We start from the raw sequence: 19,422 nt of genomic DNA, 5'->3' as shown, positions 1-19,422 counted from the left end.
TCAAGTGTAGAAAAAGAGCTAGTGAGCTAATGTTCCAGAAATGTGCCTTTGTGCTACTTCCATCAAAAAGAATGATATTGTACCATTCATAAGGAAATGGAAAGACTTGGAAAAACTTGTATTAATCGAAATAAGTCAGACCTAAAGAAAAATAGATTGCATGGTTTCATTCATTTGTGGATGTAGAATGTACCTAAAAATCTACAAGTAAACACATGAGATGGTTTTTAAAAATACACTGGGACATGATAAATTCTACAGGTTACACACAGTGAGACCAAAGGAGGATATTCTTAGGAGAGGATCACAAAGGCTCAGTACCTATGTACATCTGATCATACAAAATAATATTTATCAAAATGAACTCCAGGAAATGGAAACAAGAAGTTTTTTTTCTTTTTTGCTGTTTTTGTTTTGTTTTCCTCTTGTTTATTTGTCTTTGGGAGGGTAAGAGGGACGCACAGAAATGGAGGGATAACAGTTGGTAAACAAATGCAACGGTGGTACTCACTAGACACTATGCTATGGATAGGGATAGGAGGGAAAAACTGGGAGCGAATAAGGGAAGGGGTGACATTGTCCAAAAAGACATGTACTCATTACCTGACTTATGTAACTGTAACCCTTCTGTACATCACCTTCATAATAACAATTTAAACATGCATGGGGAAAAAGAGAAAAAAATCAACAGGAAATGGAGTCTTCCCTAAGCTCAGGAAAGGCATTTAAAACTGCTGACTTAAAAAAGTATTATCTTTACTGCTGCTCCTCCGAAGTTAAGGTTAACTGTCTTGAGCTGCTCAGGACTTTCCTAGAATGCAGAACTTTTGTGGGACCAAAACCAGGGCAGTCATGGGCAAACTGGATGTTCTTTGTGCCGACATGTTATTCTTTGTCATTATGAGTAATGGGCACACTGGATTTGCTGCCTTTTCGAAGATGGCTGATAAAACTCTAGCTTGTAGATAATCTCACCTTCCTGAAGTTGTATCTGTGCCAATTTTTGTTATAAAACATTCATAAACTTCCCACTGCCTTGAAAAAGAAGCTCAAACTCCTCAGCTTACTTTGCACAGACCCAGAAGTGCTGGCACCACTATTTCCCAAAAGTCATCTCTAATTGCTAGACACTCACTTGGGCCCTTGCTTACTTCACATCTGTCTCTTCAACTAACTCTGTCACAAACCAATCCCACCCATGCAGGGCTCAAGTGAAAATGTCACCTCCCTCCACAAAATTCACTAGAAGTGCCATCTTCCTTATTACCATTCACAAAGCTCTGCCTGTTGAAAGTTCTTCATATACTTTTTTTATATACATTTTTTAGGTTGAACTAGAAGTCAGAGATGAGGGGAAACTCATTCATAGTTAATAATTCCAGCCCAGGTCTGACAGATTGATTGTCAGTCCTGTCTTAGATTCTATATACTCTATTCCTATCCCAATGGATTTTTAAATTTCATTTTGCTTTCTTTTTGATATGTTAATTATATATGGGGGTTTTGTTGTAATATTTCCATATTTCCATACGGGCATAGAATATACTTTGATCAAAATCACTTCCTCTATCCAGCTGATTTTGACTCATAACCCTGAGGTAATTCTTGTGTTATCCAGAGGTGAAAATGGCCTTCTGTATACAGACACTCATGAAAGGCCGGCTGAATGAAGGGATGAACCATCCAACATATTTATGAGAAGCCCGGCCTTCCCAAGCCACCTTTCTGGCAGATTAATTTCCTCCTTCACTGTCTTCCCCTGTACTCGGCATACTGCTTTTAAGTGCACACTGCAATCAGTCTCACATTTGGCTGATGTGTGAGCCACTGGAAAGCAGACATGTGTCATAATCACAGACACTGCACATAAATAGTTGCTTAATAACTGTGATTGGGTGGGGGGGAGGGGGGAGGCTGGGAAGGGAGGTGAAGGGTAAACAAAGGAGGAGGCTGCAATGCTTGGTAAGAAATGTATGCATTATCCTGCCCATGTAATTGTAACCCCTCTGTACAGTATGTTCTCAAATAAAATAAAATAAAATAAAATATATATATATATATATAAAAATAACTGTGTACTCAATTCAATCCATCACAAAAGCCTGCTTCACTGATTCTAAGGAGTTTGGAAAATGTATATAACTATGTGGAAAAAAGCCCTACTTCTAGCAACAGAGAAGCCCAGTGTGGCTGAAACGTGATGGATCTCTGGTCATCATGCTCCTTTTAAAGATGAGGAAACTGGGGTAAATAATTGTGAGATCACCCAGCACTGAAAGCCAAGACAATTGGCACTGGAACCCAGCTCTCTTGATCACTACCAGCTGATAGTTTGTCTCACTCTCAGTTTAAGACTAATTTTGGAGAAGTCATTGAGTCCAGGATAACTTCTTCCACTATGCCAACTTAGCAAGAGGTGAATACATGCCAGGTAGAGAGAAAGGTGTGAATGTGTTTCTGATCACTTGTCTCTGTACACTAAAACTGATTAGTTAATAATTCATTTTTCCCCATAACAAGGGAAAAAACTGGTGACATAACCAGGCTTTCTTCCTGACAGACCCCCAAGGCACTCTTGACGGAAGGGGACAGGGAGCTGGGTGCTGACCTTTCTTGAAAAGGCTGATCCACGGGGCTGGAGGATCTGGAGTATGGGGCGGTAGCCAGTGAGGTTTTTCGGTGGAAGTCAACATCTCCTTGGTTTCTGAGTGAGAACATATCCCATTTACTTGCCTCCACAGATGACTGTGAGTCCTTCGTTAAATCAATCCGTTCATCTGGCTCTCTAATAACCTGAGTGACAAAAGGCATTATTCTTTGGTTGCAGTTTAGGTTTTTGTTTGCTTCATTTGAAGAGAAGGGGGAGTAGTACATAGAAGAGAATTGAGGTAAGAAGATAATATACTAAACCCCAAAGCTTGCCTGCAAATAAAAGAGGGACAGCAGGACAGAAGGCTAGACACAAAATGCTTGGGAGTCAAGGCTCATTTATTTAGTATATCTTAATAAGCCAAAATAACTAATTTCCAAGAACCGGGATTATTGACTCTGGGAAATAAACAATTTTTAAAGCCAGGAGGCAGCTTGTAATTCTAGCTACTCAGGAGGCTGAGAGCTGAAGATTGTGGTTCCAAGCCAACAAGGGCAAGAAAGTGTGTGAGACTCATCGCCAATTAACTACCCCCAAAAGCCAGAAGTGAAGCTGTGGCTCAAATGGTAGAGCACTACTCAGGGACAGCACACAGGCTCTGAGTTCAAGCCCCAGGACCAGCATTTTAAAAAAAAGAATTTTTAAACAAAATGTTTAAGTGCATAAGAAACATAGTATATTGAGCTTTCTTTGCTTCAGTCTATTTTCATGTATAAGGGGAGAACAGGCAATAAAAATCACTACTGATAAAGTAAGCATTGGGGTCTTTGCACCCTCCTTGGTTATTCATCCTGCAAATGAAAAGAGGGAAGCAAACTCAGAAACCCCAAAGGTTACCATGGGGACTAGTCACCTCTAGTTAAATTAAAGCAACTCTTCATACATAGTACTAAGTAATGATATCCTTTCCACTGCTGACTACAAAATCACAATGACTGACATAAGATAGCTGGAAATAAATTGTTTTACAAATGCTACATCTAAAATTACCTTTATGTTCGTTGCAAAGCTGTCAAGAGAAGAAGCTAGAAGAGAGAGGAGCAGGTGTTTGACTCGTTATTTCCACTTCACCCTAAGATTACTGTTACATCTATGCCATCATAGTACAAAAACAAAAACTTACGACCGTGAATGAATTATTAAAGAACTCTAATATTCCCTTGTAAATCCCACTGTTCCACTTTTCAATCTCCCTTGAGTCACTGAACTTCCATTTATGAGATTTTCTGTCCTTGGGGTCAATAATGATACCATTTAGTGACAGCATATATGGAGAAGGGAAAGGTAAAAGCAAAACTAGCAAAGCACATGTTCAGGGCCCTTTTCACGGGTTCAACCAGAAAACAGGTGCCCAGAGCTCGAATGAAATGGATGTGTATCCCCCAAAAAACTTCCCCTGCTATTCTCTTTGGTTTCTGTGGAATCCCTATTTGTTTCAGAAGCTCTTGAATATACTTATCAAGGCAAATATGAATGTTAAACTGAAATAATTCATGCATCAAAGCATAATGCAGCAATAACAGAACTCATTCTGATTATACTAAATTATTGTGAAAAGTAAGTAGTCCTAAAGCCAGAGAATGGAGAGGATGATTAGGAAGTGTGTAGTAAATATGCATAGAGAAAACTGAGATGAATTTGGATTTCTTTGGGTTGTAGGGAAAAAAAAACCTTTTGAAATGAGTACCTCGAAGGCAATGTTTGTGTGGTAGGGAGTTAGGTCATTGCAGGAACTTTTTCTGGACTTCTGATTCCTCTATGTTACTGATAGTAAAAAGGAAGCCATAAAAGGATCTGAGGAGCCAGAAATTAGAGGCTCTAGGTCTAAGGCCTCTGGGCAAAGTTAGTAAGCCTCTGTTTCAATCAGTAGCTGGGCATGGTGGCACATGACTACCATCCCAGGCACGCAGGATTGTAGTCCAGGCTAGCCTAGTCATAAATGTGAGATGTTATCTCAAAATAAAAGCCAACAAGGCTAGGGTTGGCTCAAGTAGTAGAGCACCTGCCTAGTAAAGCCCTGTGTTCAAAGTACAATCCACCAAAAAGAAGAAACTAAAGAAAGAGAAAGAAGGGAAGGGGAAGGAAGGGAAGGAAAGGTCTTAAAAGCCTGGTAATTAACTTTCTGGCCACACTGAGTTAATAGGAATCTATTGAGCACATTTCACTTCAATCATTCTGGCTTCCCAGTTACCTTTGACCTACAGTATCACCATAACCTGAGAATCCTGGAGAAATAAGGCTCACAGTTTCCAGGATCCTGTGTGTCTCCTTAAAGGGAAAGATGGTAAGTATAGTACACTAGTTCCCATAGGAAATATAACAAGAAACTCCAGTACCTCTTCTCATTGGAAACAGAAAGTCTGAAAATTTAGATTTTCTCTGAGACGTCAACAAATGATGCTCCAAATTATCTTCACCAAAGGGCTTTGCACTGTCCACCTTAAAGTAAAGAAATAAAACTTAATGCACAGTAGCTTGTATTACTTTTTCCTTGTTACCCATGGTGCCTTTCTTCCTCTCAGTCACTCATTATGCAGCTTAGAAATAGAGAATGTTAGAAAATAACCTCAATCACAGTTTCCAAATATGTTATGTGATATACCCAATAAGAGAAATGGTCCCTATCTTCACTTAGATTTCCCTAAGGCTAGCACATGGAAATATAGGCTAAATGTGAGCAGAAAGAATTAAAGTTGGATGGAAATTATAATAGCTGGTACAGATGATGTGCAAAGAGCCAGCCAAAGCTTTACTTTACCATCTTTTAAAATAGGACAAAGCATGGAGTTCTTAAACTGTACAAACAGGGCTGGCTTCCGCAGTTCCTTTGCTGAGAGCAAGGGACTTCACAAAGTAATATTCCTGTCTTCTATGCCCTTCCAGTCTAAGTGCCTATTTTCTTTTTTTTTTTTTTCCCAGTTGTGGGCTTGAACTCTGGGCCTGGGTGCTGTCCCTCAGCTCTTGAACTCAAGCTAAGTGCTCTACCACTTGAGCCACAGCACTACCTCCAGTTTTCTGGTCATTTATTGGAGATAATAGTTTCATGGACTTTCCTGCCCACACTGGCTTTGACCCATGATCCTCAGATCTCAGCCTCCTGCGTAGCTAGGATTATAGGTGTGAGACACCAGTGCCCGGCCTCTTTTTTTAATGTGTGTGCCAGTACTGGAGCTTGAACTCACACATTGTCACACTTCCATTTCTGGCTTTTTTCCTGGTTCATTGGAAATATAAGTCTCATAAAAATGAATCTCATACTTCAACCTTCAGATCTCAGCCTCTTATCAGCTAGGATTATGATGTGAGCCACCAGCACCTGACCTGAGTGTCTATATTCCTGGGGAAAAAAAAGAATAGATAACTATTATTTTCCTTAAGGTGACAGATCCCATTTTCCCAAAGAAAGATTGGGACTAATGACATGATGTGTAAACAGGTTAAAATAATACAAAAGGAATGCCAGGTGCCAGTAGCTGACACCTGTAATCTTAGCTACTCAGGAGGCTGAGATCTAAGGATTGCAGTTTGAAGCCAGCTGAGACAGTAAAGTACTCTTATCTTCAGTTAACTACAAAAGGCCCAAAGTGGTGCTGTGGCTCAAGTGGTAGAGTGCTAGGCTTGAGCAAAAAAGCTCAAGGACAGGGACCAGACCCTGAGTCCAAGCCCTAGGACCAGAAAAAAGGAGGAGGAGGAGGGGGAGGAGGAGGAACAGGAGAAGGAGGAAGAGGAGGAGGAAGAAGAGAGAGAAGGAGAGGAGAGAGAAAGAAAGAGAGAGAGGAGAGAAAGAGAGAGGAAACAAAGAAAGAAAAGAAAGAAAGACAGAGAAAGAAAAGAAAGAAAGAAAGAGAGAAAGAAAAAGAAAGAAAGAAAGGAAGAAAAAAGAAAGGAAGAAAGGAAAGAAAGGAAGAAAGAAAGAAAGAAAGAAAGGAAGGAAGGAAGGAAGGAAGGAAGAAAGGAAGAAAGGAAGGAAGGAAGGAAGGAAGGAAGGAAGGAAGGAAGGAAGGAAGGAAGGGGATTTACTCTAGAATTGCTGTAACACAAACTTTCTGGAATTCTATTTTTTTTTTTGCTTATTTCTGCTGTTTTTAGTATCAATAAAGCAGTTTAAAAAGTGTTTCTTCCCCTTCAAGAAATAGAGTGATGTAGATTTAAAGTATTTATAGCATCAGATTCTCTGAGAGTTAACGTTTTACTCAGGGAAATGTCACATACCAGGAAATCTGGCTAGATGAAAGAATTAATATGTAAAATCACTTATAAAAGAGCTTGGCATACTGAAAAAGCTATATGAAAATTTGTTAAATGGTAGAAATATGAAGCCAGAAAACAAACCATACTTTTGAGACCGAAATGGCATTGACTAAAGTTGTAACTTACAAAATATAAAGGGGATAGAATAAATCATACCATCCAATAATCTCAAGCTAACATTACTTTTATGGAAGTACATTTAGATTGGCTGATAGATTATCTATAGTTAGACTATCAAGAAGACAGCTGTTTTTTATTTCTACATCTATAAATAGATAATATGTGTAGACAGGGAAGCTATTCAGTAGTTTCTAACAAGCTACATTATATTTACCTACAAACCAATGGCTTCACACGTAACCATCTCAGCAGCATTTGACTTCGAGACTGTACAAAACATGCAAACACCACCACTGGTGGTGTTAAATCAAAATAGCAAGTCAACATACAGTAATAGAGACATTCTAGAGAGTGAATTTATTAATTGGAATGGTATTGATGAAGAGTATAAAATAATACAAAAAAAACTCCCAAAGTAATGTTGCTAAACTGCAATCAATTAGGAAGATAATCTATATACACGGTGTTTTCAACTTTGTGGGGAAGCAATGAAGTCTATGAATTTTTTTAAAAAGTGAAGGAAAATCCATCAAATTAAGCTAAATAATAAATTTTAATATGCTGATGAGTCCTAGGGGTAATTTTTTCCGTGAACTTTTCTATATTTTCCATTGCTTTCATGGCACAGTAGTATGGGTGATTAAATTTACCCACTATTTCCTGCAGGCTAAAAATAAGGTGACTTTAATTAAGGCTTCTAAGTGTACACATCCTGGCTCCTTCAAGAAACATTCCCTGCTCTGCAAAGTATGCCCATTGAACCCCAATCTCCTTAAGAAAACAGACGCTGGCTAGGTGTTGGTTCACACCTATAATCCTAGAAACTTAGGAGGCTGAGATCTGAAGATCACAGTTCCAAGCCAGCCCAGGCAAGAAAGTCCATGAGACTCTTAACCCCAATTAACCACCAAAAAGCAAGAAGTGGAGCTATGGCTCAAATGGTAGAGCTCCAATACTGCGTGAAAACACTCAGAGACAGCATCCCAATACCAGCATAGAAGAAGAGAATAAAAATTTTAAAAACTACTGGGTTGAGAACATGGCTTAGTGGTAGAGTGCTTGCCTAGCATGCATGAAGCCCTGGGTTCTATTCCTCAGCACCACATAAACAAAAAACACCTGGAAGTGGTGCTGTGGTTCAAGTGGTAGCTAGCTTTGAGGAAAAGCAGCTCAGGGACAGTGCCCAGGACCTGAGTTCAAGCCCCAGGACTGGCAAACAAACAAACAACTAGAGCCATGCTTTTAAACTAATAAAGCTTCAGTTTCAGATTAATGACCCAGAGCAAGCTAGTCAATGTTAGACAACATGGATTCTTCTGAAAATGACAAGTGACCATACATAGCTACCCTCCTTACTGATAACAATAAAAATAATAAAGCATAATGGGTGACATTTACTGAGCAAATTCGCTGTATGAGATGCCTTTATTAAGTTAGATATTAGTTTAGATACCTTTATTAGTTTCCTGAAAAGGCTCTAGGAAATGAAGCTAACTTAACTGTAGTGATTAGTTAAATTGAAATCCCTCTGACCCCTTTGTTTTGTTATAGCTCAACGTTCTATTCTCCCACCAAGGCAAAGTACTCTTTTTAAAATTTTTTTGTATGTTTCTTATTGTAAAAATACTGTACAGAGGGGTTACAGTTACATGAGTAAGGTAATGAGTACATTTCCTAATGAGTACATTACCTCCTCCTTTGTTTTTCCCCTTCTATCCCTTCCCTCCCCACCTCCCCAACTCCTCCCCCTTTTCCCCCCTACCAAAGTTGTAAAGTTCATTTTCAACATAGTGTCTTGTACATCTCATTGTTACAATAGGTCAACCTGTATCCTTATTTCATCATTTTGTTATTTCCCTTCCCCTCCCCAAATTAGAAAAATGTATACACAAGATGCAGGGCACCGGAATCAAATACAGTAAAAACAGGGGTTATACCATGGTGGAAGAACATACAAAAGAAACAAAAAAAATCACTTAGGACATTATAAATACATTAAAAACAATAGCAAGAAAGAAAAAAACCACTTGTGTCCCTGCCTTGGGATTCATTTCGCTTAGCATCATCTTACATGGTCATATGTACATAGCTTTTGACCTTTTCTGCTTGTCCTAGACATATACCAGTTATTGCAAATAAGGGAAAACATGGGACCTGGCTTACTTCAGTTAATATAATTTTTTTCCATTTCCTAATAAATGGGGTGATGTCATTCTTTCTGATTGAGGCATAGAATTCCAATGTGTGTGTGTGTGTGTGTGTGTGTGTGTGTGTGTGTGTGTGTGTGTGTGTGTGTGTGTGTGTGTGTGTGTGATATTTTCTTGATCCATTCATCTACTGGGGGGCCTCTGGGTTGGTTCCATATGCAAAGTACTCTTAAAACAAGCAAACAAACAAAAACTTTAGACTTACATGTCTAACCACAAATGGAGGTTTTCTATCTTCAGGGAATCTGAAGTGATTGCCAAAGTCCAATTGAGTCGGCTGCTCCAGGAGGAAGCGCCTGGTGAAATATGGAGAGGGTGCCCGGGACTGCATGCCCTTACGTAGTCTGTCATGATTCTTCTTTGATTTCTTCTTTTTATTCTTTAAGGGGGGTATCTGTCCATATGAGTTAGATGAAGGCTTTTGTGGGTTATATTCTTCATCCTGAAGTAAAAAAGAAAGTTGGTTCTTAAGCTTGTTTATTTGGCAGTGTTGGGGATTGTACCCTAGTATCCAGGGCCTTGAGCACAGGAGGAAGATTTTCTACCACCGAGTTACATCCCCAGAAGATTTTGTTTTATTTGTTTCCATTCTGGGGCTTGAACTCAGAGCCTGGGCATCATCCTTGAGCTTCTTTTGCTCAATGCTAATGCTCTACCATTTGAACTACAGCCCCAGTTTGTTCTGAATAGTTTATTGGAGATAAGAGTCTCTTGGACTTTGTTATCTGTGCCTATGATCCTCAGATCCCAGCCTTCTGAGCAGTTAGGATTATAGGCATGAACTACCAGTGCCCCACCCTAGAATGTTCTTAATATGAAAAAGGAGGAGGAGGAGGAGGAGTAGGAGGAGGAGGAGGAGGAGGAGGAGGAGGAGGAGGAGGAGATGGAGATTTAATTAAAATGTAACTGTGTTTAGTTGAACGTTTAAAAATTGAAGCAGAGGATCTACCTATCATGAATTTAAGGAACAGCATTTTTCTAGTTAATATTCTCCCAATTTAACATGACTAGTAGCACTCCATGCCAGTAGCCCACACCTGTAATACTAGCTTCTTAGGAGGTGGAGATTCAGCAGACTGTGGCCTGAAGCCATCCTGGGCAGACACTCGAGACTCCATGTCAATCAATAACTGGGCATGGTGGTAAGTGCTTTTCATTCTAGCTATGTAAGAAGCATAGATAAGCCTGCATATACCCTGGAGACCCTCTATATAATGAACACCAGGTGCTGGTGACTCCTGCCTATACTCCTAAGTACTCAAGAGGCTGAGCTCTAAGGACTGTGATTGACTGAGAGCCTATGAGGGAAAGTCCAGTGAGATTGTAATCTACAATTAACTACCCAAAAGCCAGGGGGAAAAAAGTTGTGGCTCAAGGGGTAGACAGCTAGCCTTGAGCAAAATAGCAAGTGCTCTAGTTAATAGAGTTCCCCGACTCCTTTTTTTTTTTCTTTTTTGTGCCTGTTCTGGTGCTGGAACTCAGGGCCTGGGCACTGTCTCTGAGATTTTTGCTCAAGGCCGTAGCTCTATCACTTGAGCCACAGCTCCACTGCCAGCTTTTGGGTGATTAATTGCTTTGATACCAAAATAAATATAGTAGGACATTAACACAAGATTCACACAGTAGAATAGGAACAAAAAATGGATTTAGAAATTGTCCAGAACATATTATAAACAAATTAGAGCATGGAGGATGTAGATCAGGAGAATCTAAATAGCAGCCTGTGCCTTTCTTAATATCAATCACTGGTCTGTCATTGTGTGAGTTATTATACCAAGAGATTTGATAGACTTGTAAAGATGAGTACTCATCTTCATTCAGTTCCCCTGGCCCACGTTTTTTTAACATATTTTTCCAAGATGACAGGTACAGGTGAGATAGGAGATAACGTTTTGTTTCACTTCTTAATTTCATTCTACCCTACAAGAGCTTCACAATTTAACTCATCCCTTTCTCCCTCTACAAGGTACTTAAATGACTACAGAATTGTGTATATTAAGGAGAAAAAAATAAAGCAAAGAAACCCAGTGAAGAGAAATTGAGAGTTAGTCACGAGATGGAAGGTGTTTCACATGGATGCCCTAAGATCTTTAGAGTTTTATCAAAGATGGAGCACAAATGCAAATTATCATCCTAGGAGAAGAGGGAGAAGAAGATGAGTAAAGCCACAAGAGTTAACAAGGCCACTTCCATCAAAAACATGATTTTTTAGCATCTGAATCACCATGCTGTAGCAGCTACATGCCACACAAAATATATGCCAAACACTCATCACTCTATGTGACTAAACACTAATGTCACTCCGATGTGGCCAAGGATGAGCAAGTGATGTAAATACCAAAAATTCAAACCTAGCAAAGCGTTTCTCCGTTTCTACTTTTCCTGTTGCATACACATTTTGAACTGAGTTCTGGATTAAAAAAGAAAGAAAGAAAAAAAAACCTTTACATTTTTAGTGAGAATGCTATAATTTCTATCACTATTTTCTGACGATACTTACAAGAAATCTGTTTCTATGAGGAAATACACATTCTCGGATGGCTGTCCTTGTAGAAAATTCTAGTTTGGGAGCAATGCCCTACAAAGAAAACAGCATATAAGAGAACATATAATATTACTGGAAATAATTCTTTGTCCATCTCATCCTAACTACAATTAGCCAAGAACCTCATTGTTCTCCTGTGTGGGTGCTATATCTGCATATATGATGTAAAGTATATCTGTAATAAATGGCTAAAAATATAAAGCATATATTATATTCTAAATGCAGGCCTAAGTACTTTGACTATATCAACTGCTAACACAACCCCATGAAGTAAGTTCTTATACAATCTCTACTTGTTGGTGGGTAAATGAGGACAAAGGTCAAGATTGTTGTCCACCTAGCAATGACAAAGCTGATAAACTGAGGCCAGGCATACTGATTGCAGTATCCAGTCTGCTAGTGATTCTACTTAAAACACAGGATATAGAATGGCATGCAGTTATCCCTGTTTTTACATTAACTATGAGTGCTTATCAGATTTCCAAAGTCTTCATTTTGTTTTATTAACTGTCACCTCTATTTTTTTTTGCTTAGTATCCTACTAGCTAAAACATTACTAAGATAACTAATGAGGTAAATTTAAAAAAAAAAACAGAGGAATACAAAAGAAAAGTCCCATTATAGTGGAAGAAATATTGATGAATTGACAAATTCAGAGACAATAAAGCAAAAGGTTTGCTTGACCTAATAGGCCATTCATTCTACTTCCTACTATATTAATAAAAGGAAATAGAATAGTGGGCCAAAATAGAGAGAAAGAGCATCAGGCAGTGTGACTCAGTATAAACCACGAAGCATCAGAATCTCACTCCATCACTCACACGGTAACCCTCAGGATATTTCTGAAAACCCCTCTCCCAGCTTCCCATATGCAAGAGGGGAAAAGGCCAGGGCCATCTTGCAAAGAGAAGGGAGGCTGAGAAAGATAATCCATTCTCTAATAAAACCACAATAAGCATCAGCTCTTTTTCAAACCTTGGTAACTGTTTATTTTGCTTTATGGAATAGTTTGGAGAACTGGAGCTCCTCTATGTTTTCATGAATTGTTTAAAAGAGTTTGATTAATAAATGGTAAGAACTGATACTTTATAAGACAAGCTCATATCAGGAGGAGGAAGGTTAAAAAAGAGGATGAAGGATAAATATGGTCCACAAAGTTGGGTTTGCATGTGTTGGAACAGAACAATGAAACCTCATGCATTTGTTTTAAGAAGGGTAAGTGGAAGAGGAGGAATAATGGAAAGATGCGGATGAATGAGATACATATTCACAGGTGTGGAAGTATCATCATGAGATATTCTTTGTACAACTACCTTGTGCTAATGATAAAAAAAAGAACTGATACTTTATATCTAATGCATGAGGCTATTTCAAGATATTTTTTAAGCTTTCTCTGAGAATAACAGGATCTATAAATAACTATAAACACATCTTCCTATAGGGTCTTCCATTTGTGCCCATTAAATCAAACAATTCACTTAAGAAAATATAAGAAAGTGTTTCACTTTGCTTTGATTCTTAGCCAGAAACCAGTTCCATGTTTGAAAATAGCTTCTACTAAAAAGAGAATTTGGGAAAGCCAAAGTTAATAGGAAGTTTCCCCAGGATAGTTCTTATACATTTTTATTTCCTCTTAGATTCTGGTAAATAATACTCCAGTAACTCAAAATCATAAAAATAAGCATCTCACAGATATTGTTGATATGAATTATACATTATGACCATGTTGTAGAAAAAATAGTTTCAATCATATCCACTAAAACCTCAAAGATAATGGAGGGTTTAAAGATGTAGGTAGGGGCTGAGAATGTGGCTTAGTGGTAGACTGCTTGCCTAGCATGCATGAAGAGTTCAATTCCTCAGTACCACATAAGCAGAAAAACCTGGAAGTGGTGCTGTGGCTCAAGTGGTAGAGTGCTAACCTTGAGCAAAAGAAGCTTAGGGAGCACTGAGACCCTGAGTTCAAGCCCAGGACTGGCAGAAAGGAAAAGAAAGGGGGAGGGGGGAGAAAGAGATACTAGGAATTCTAATTAGGCAAACCTTTAATGAATGTTTGCTGTTTGAAGTATTAGAAGCTCTATAATCACAACCACCAAAGAAATAGAGGAGGGGAGGATAGAGGGAGAGGAAATGGAGGGAAGTAGGGAGGGGAAAATGTTAGGGTTTCTGCTTAGACAATATCAAGATGAATATTTTGATTAGTAATCAAATATTTGCTGCATCTTCTACAGTGACTGGGCCTCTACTAGTTTCTTCTCTGCTACATGGAGACTAAAATATCTGCCATGGCTAACTTTAGAATTATAGGAGGAAAACATCATACATAAAAAAGTTGAAGGCCATAGCTGGACACCATTGGCTCACACCTATAATGCTAGCTATTCTGGAGGCTGAGATCTGAGGAATACAGTTTGAAATCAGCCTGGGCAGCAAAGTCCATTAGATTTTTACCACCAGTGTAATTAACCACCAGAAAAGCCAGAAGTGGAGCTGTATCTTACATAGGACTGTGCAGTTCTTGAGAAAACAACAAAAAAAAAATGTTCAGGGACAGTCCAGGCCCTGAGTTCAAGCCTCAGAACCAGTACCAAAAACTAAAACAAAACAAAATAAAAACTGAAGGCACAAAATAAATGAGACATCTCTCATTACGAACACTGCTATAACTAAACAAATAAATCTGTAGTTAAGAGAAACATGAAAAACAATAAGCATAAATATTTTTATAACTATGTGACGTGAACATGGTAAATGACTTAGCCTAATCATATAATCAGACTTCAACCCCTCAGATCAATGGTTGAAATCAGTACAATCTGGTAATTTATGCCAGGTTGTTCTAAATAGAACAACTGGGATACTAAGCAAGAAGACGATGTCTATCCAGCATCAATCCTGTCAGGAATGAAAAGCTCATGTCTCAAGAATTTCTCTCCTAATCACTTACTGGGAATCCTATAGCCGTCTTCATGAGTAACTCCCTATGTATTCCTGGGTGTAAAGGTCTCAGCTTAGGTTCAGGGAAAAGAAAATCTCGTGTGTTTTCCTCATAGTAGGCCAATTCTGCCCATGCTGAGAAAAAAGAGAAAGACAAAAAAAAAAGCATAAGTACAGGTATTCTACCCTCCCCCAGTTTAGCTAAATAAATGATGGCACTCTGAAAACTAGACATTTTGAACCCAGCAGTGGTCACTCAAGAGGTAAATAAGTTCTACTTTTGATCTCATGGGTAATTTGGAAGAGCCTCTCAAGTCCTAATGGATTTGATAAGTTTGAAGGTTGCTCCACAAAATGGAACTAAGAAGAAAATCTGTCACTGAATCCATCCATCCATCCATTGGCTCACCCATTCATCCATCCACCCACCCATCCACCAATCTCTACTTGTCTTCAGCAAATGTTTGTCAGTGACAAACCTTGAGCCAGGTCCTGGAAATAGACCTGTTCACACAAAGTTCACACAAGGGTTTAACGGGTCAGTGATTCTGAGGTGCTAACAGTCCAGAGAATGGCTAGACTTGTGTTCTCACCGCAGGATATTTTGGACAGCTTGTGAGAACATTTCATGAGCAGAAGTCAGAGAGACTATGGTGTCCTGCAGAACTTCCGCTCTAGAGTGAGTATGAAATTATCACAACCACCAGCTGAGCAAGTCTCATGGGCCAAGAGCGGTAGCTGAAAGAAGTCAGTGTTCTGAACAGGCTCGTGGCCTACACAGTGACATCATCATGCCACCAATGAACAACTTCTCTTGGCCAAAAAAGGAAACAAGTGAGCCTTTCAGAAACATAATCATTTTTAATAACATCAGTTTGAGAATAGTATTTATACAGCATATCATTCACTATATGCTTCCAACCGAGGCTCTTACAGACGAGAAAACCGAGAGACATTTGTCATGGTGCCACATGGCAAAGCAGGAATTCAAAACCAGATCATCTCCTGGGCCCAGTGACTCACACTTGTAATCTAGTCTTCTCAAGAGGTTGAGATGGGAGGATCCCATCAGTTTGAAGCCAGATCAGGAAGGTAAGTCAAGACTCTATCTCCAATTCACCAGAGGGTAGAATAAGAAAGCTAAGCTGAAGGTATGGTTCAAGTAGAGCACCAGCCATGAGCAGAAAAGTGGAGCGAGAGCATGAGGCCTTGAGTTTAAGTCCTAGTACTAGCACACACACAAAAATTAAAAAATAACAAATAAAAATTACATCACTGGAAAGTTTTTTTCCTTGCTGAGATCTAGAGAGTATTAATTATCTAAGTATAAAACCAAGCTCTGGTTAAGTGCATAAATTCCCAATAAAAGATGATTTTGCAGTTGTACTGAATATATATAACTTACTGAAAGAGAAGGTATTGACTGAGAAGACTCATAATTTTTTAAAAGATGGGGGGGGGGGGTGGGGGAAAGCCCTGATCTCATAGTCCAACAGTATTACACTGCCCCCTTGTGTCCATAGTTTTTTCCACTATTGTAAACTGAAAACCCTGATCTCCCCAAAAGCAAATCATTATAGCAGTGAAGTCCGCTATCTGCAAACCTGAATACAATTACACTTTTGCCGCTAAGTTACTGGTTAAACGTCTTCTGACTGTAAATGTCTGAAAGCAACGTGGAAAAAAATCAAGCAATAATGTACTTCCTGTAGCAAAATGAAAAGGTAAATCAACCAAAGAAAATGTGGGTCCCTGAGCATGTAACTGTAGAATGCGACCCCCTTCATGCTGCCCACATGAACTTTGAGCAAATCATTTTTACCTAATTAGTATCAAGGACCAGTGGGTTCTGAGAACTCACTGAGGCTGTGTGCCTAGTATCACTAACACTACACCAGCTGTCAAAGATGTCACAGCTGTCACTTGACTGTGTGCCAAGGACACCCTCAAGAATGTATGTTGACACATTCAAGAAGGTAGGTTTAAAAATACATATATATTAGGACACTGAAAGATGCATGGACTAAGGCCTGAGTACTAGAGGGAGGGAACAGATGAACAGAGCAGAGAGGAAAACAAATTACTCAAATACTCAAGATATTTAGAGTCCTGTATAATTTATCATATCCAAGTGTCATTTTTCAGTCTTTTACCACCCATTGTGTTTACTTGTAGATTTATAGGCACTAATTACAAATGAGGGAAAACATGAAAACTGTTTCTTTGGGTCTGGCTTACTTTGCTTAGTATGATTTTTTCCAAGTCTTTCCATTTCCTTATGAATGGGGCAGTATCATTCTTTCTGATGGAAGCATAGAATTCCATTCACATTTTCTTGATTCATTTGTCCACTAAGGGACATTTGGGTTGACTCTATATCTTGGCTAGAATAAGCAATGCTTCAAGAAACATGGTTGTGTTGGTAGCTTTAAAGTGGCCTGGTTTGTGGTCAATTAGAAGGAGTGGGATTTCTGGGTCATAGGGAGGCTCTATGTTTAGTCTTTTGAGGAACTCCATATTGCTTTCCAGAGTGGTTGAACAAGTTTACATTCCCACCAACAGTGTAATAGGAGCCACAGCCCCGCCACCATCTGTTATTATAGTTTTCTTGATAATGGCCATTCATACTGGGGTTAGGTGGAATCTCAATGTTGTTTTGATTTGCCTTTCTTTTATGGCCATTATGCTGAATATCTCTTCGTGTGTCTATTGGCCATTCATACTTCTGAGAAGTCTCTCGTTAAGTCCTTAGCCCATTTATTAATTGAGTTGTTGTTTGAGGATTTGTTTTCTTTTGGGGGGGTGAGTTTTTGAGCTCTAAGTGTATTTTAGAGATGAGTGAGACCAAAGGAAGATATTCTTAGGAGAGGATCACAAAGGCTCAATAGCTATTTACATATGGTCATGTAAAATGTTTATCAAAACGAATGGAAACAAGAGGGTTTTTATTTATTTTTTGTGATTTCTGTTTTGTTTTTCCCCTTTTGTCGCTGTTTTTTTTTTAAATTTCTGTACCCTTTGTCTTGTATGTAAGTTTATCTGTTTTGGAGAGGGGAAGCATAGAAATGGTAAGACAAAGGGTGAACTAATTCAGCGAGGACATTCACTAGACACTATGTTGAAAATGAATCTTAAACAACTTGAGGGGGAGGGGGTTCGGTAGGGAAAAAGTTGAGAAAAAAAATGAAGAGGTGACAGTGTTCGAAAATAAATGTACTCAGGACCTGACCTATGTAACTGTAACCCCTTTGACCATCACCTTTACAATAAAAATAAATTTTAAAAAATACTCTGTAAACATGTTATGAAAATGGAACATGGAAACTTAACAAGACTGGTTTGGAAAGTGTGAGAGAGGAAGGAGAATGATAGAGGGATGATTGAAAAAATAAAATAAAACCTTGCCAGGTCCACACCTGTAATCCTAGCTACTCAAGAGGCTGAGACCTAGGGATCTTCATTCAAAGACAGCCCAGAGGCAGGAATAATTGTGAGACTCTTATCTTAAATTAACCCCCCAAAAGCCAGAAGTAGATGTGTGGCTCAAGTTGCAGGGCATCAATCTTGAGTGGAAAAGCTGAGAGACAGCACGCAGATCATGAGTTCAAACTCCAGTACCTGCACAAATTAGCAGTTAGATAAGTAAGTAGATAAAGGAAACTCCTTGTACATTAACTGATGTTATTTTTTTAATGTTGAACAAATTAATGGATTAATGCATGCTTTCTGAAACTGAGTAAAATTCTTATTTTGAGTAATTTAAACTTAATTCTATTAAGATTATAATCATAAATTGGAGCCTGTTGGATCAAAAGTAAACAAGCCTATGAAGGCTCTCATTTGCATAAAATTCACTTGTAAATTATGAGCAGTATGTATGTCTCTTAGTTTAAATATTCTCAATCATTGTTCTTTATTTTTCTTTCTTTTTTCTTTTTTGTCAGTTGTGGGAGGATCTTGAACTCAGGGTCTGGGCACTGTACCTGAGTTTCCCAGTACTCAAGGCTAGCCCTCTACCACTTAAGCTATAGTGCCACTTCTGGTTTTTGAGTGATTAGTTGGAGATAAGAGTCTCACAGAAACTTTTCTGTCCAGGCTGGCTTTAAACCACAATCCTCAGATCTCAGCCTCCTCATTAGTTAGGATTATAGGCATGAGCCACTGACACCCAGCTTCATTGTTCTTCTCAAATAACTATTCCTGCAACTTGTCACATAGAGATTTCTGATCACATGAAGAATATTCAGCAGGCCAACATATATTAAATTTTAAAAAGAAAACTACATATCATGTATTTTAACATCTATACACATGTCCATTTGCAATATAGTGTGCAGATAATGTAGAGACAGTGTGTATGAAAATGTGCATGCTTTATTTTAGAATCAGTGTATTATACTGTATGCCCTATATAACAAATGCATTTGAAAGGGCCTAAAAAAAGTTGTTAATAAAGTGCCTGACAGTGGTTGTTGATGAATGGAATATTGACTTTGAACCTATGAATTTTGTATTAAAATTTTTACAGTAAGCTATTTAGATATTGGGCTATTTTCTATAATGTGAAAAATTAAATAAGATCAAAATAAGCATACTTCTGCTTTATTAGCATATTAAAATATAACTTGCCAGTGAGCAGTGTTATATGTTTGAACATAAAATTGGGTCAAATAGTTTTTTTAATTATGGAGAAAAACTCAATGGCCTGATTT

General features: G+C 38.5%; 1 protein-coding gene across 2 annotated transcripts in view; it reads right to left on the bottom strand.

Annotated features, from left to right (window-relative positions):
* The window catches only part of Spata6l (spermatogenesis associated 6 like), a 36,068-nt gene that overhangs the window by 6,845 nt on the left and 9,801 nt on the right, over positions 1 to 19,422 (bottom strand). For both annotated transcript variants that reach the window (XM_070035662.1, XM_070035661.1), the window contains exons 5-10: positions 14,721 to 14,845; positions 11,729 to 11,806; positions 9,434 to 9,670; positions 4,987 to 5,089; positions 3,641 to 3,675; positions 2,609 to 2,793 (exon numbers count right to left, since the gene is read on the bottom strand). In XM_070035662.1, coding sequence (XP_069891763.1) covers positions 2,609 to 2,793; positions 3,641 to 3,675; positions 4,987 to 5,089; positions 9,434 to 9,670; positions 11,729 to 11,806; positions 14,721 to 14,845 — 763 coding nt within the window. The remainder of the gene's footprint in view (positions 1 to 2,608; positions 2,794 to 3,640; positions 3,676 to 4,986; positions 5,090 to 9,433; positions 9,671 to 11,728; positions 11,807 to 14,720; positions 14,846 to 19,422) is intronic.

The sequence above is a fragment of the Dipodomys merriami genome, unplaced genomic scaffold, assembly GCF_024711535.1.
Source record: "Dipodomys merriami isolate MVZ:Mamm:240054 unplaced genomic scaffold, mDipMer1.0.p SCAF_26, whole genome shotgun sequence".
Taxonomy (NCBI): Eukaryota; Metazoa; Chordata; class Mammalia; order Rodentia; family Heteromyidae; genus Dipodomys; species Dipodomys merriami.
Note: the sequence above shows the minus strand (reverse complement) of the source record. Positions and strands in the feature narration are given on the sequence as shown.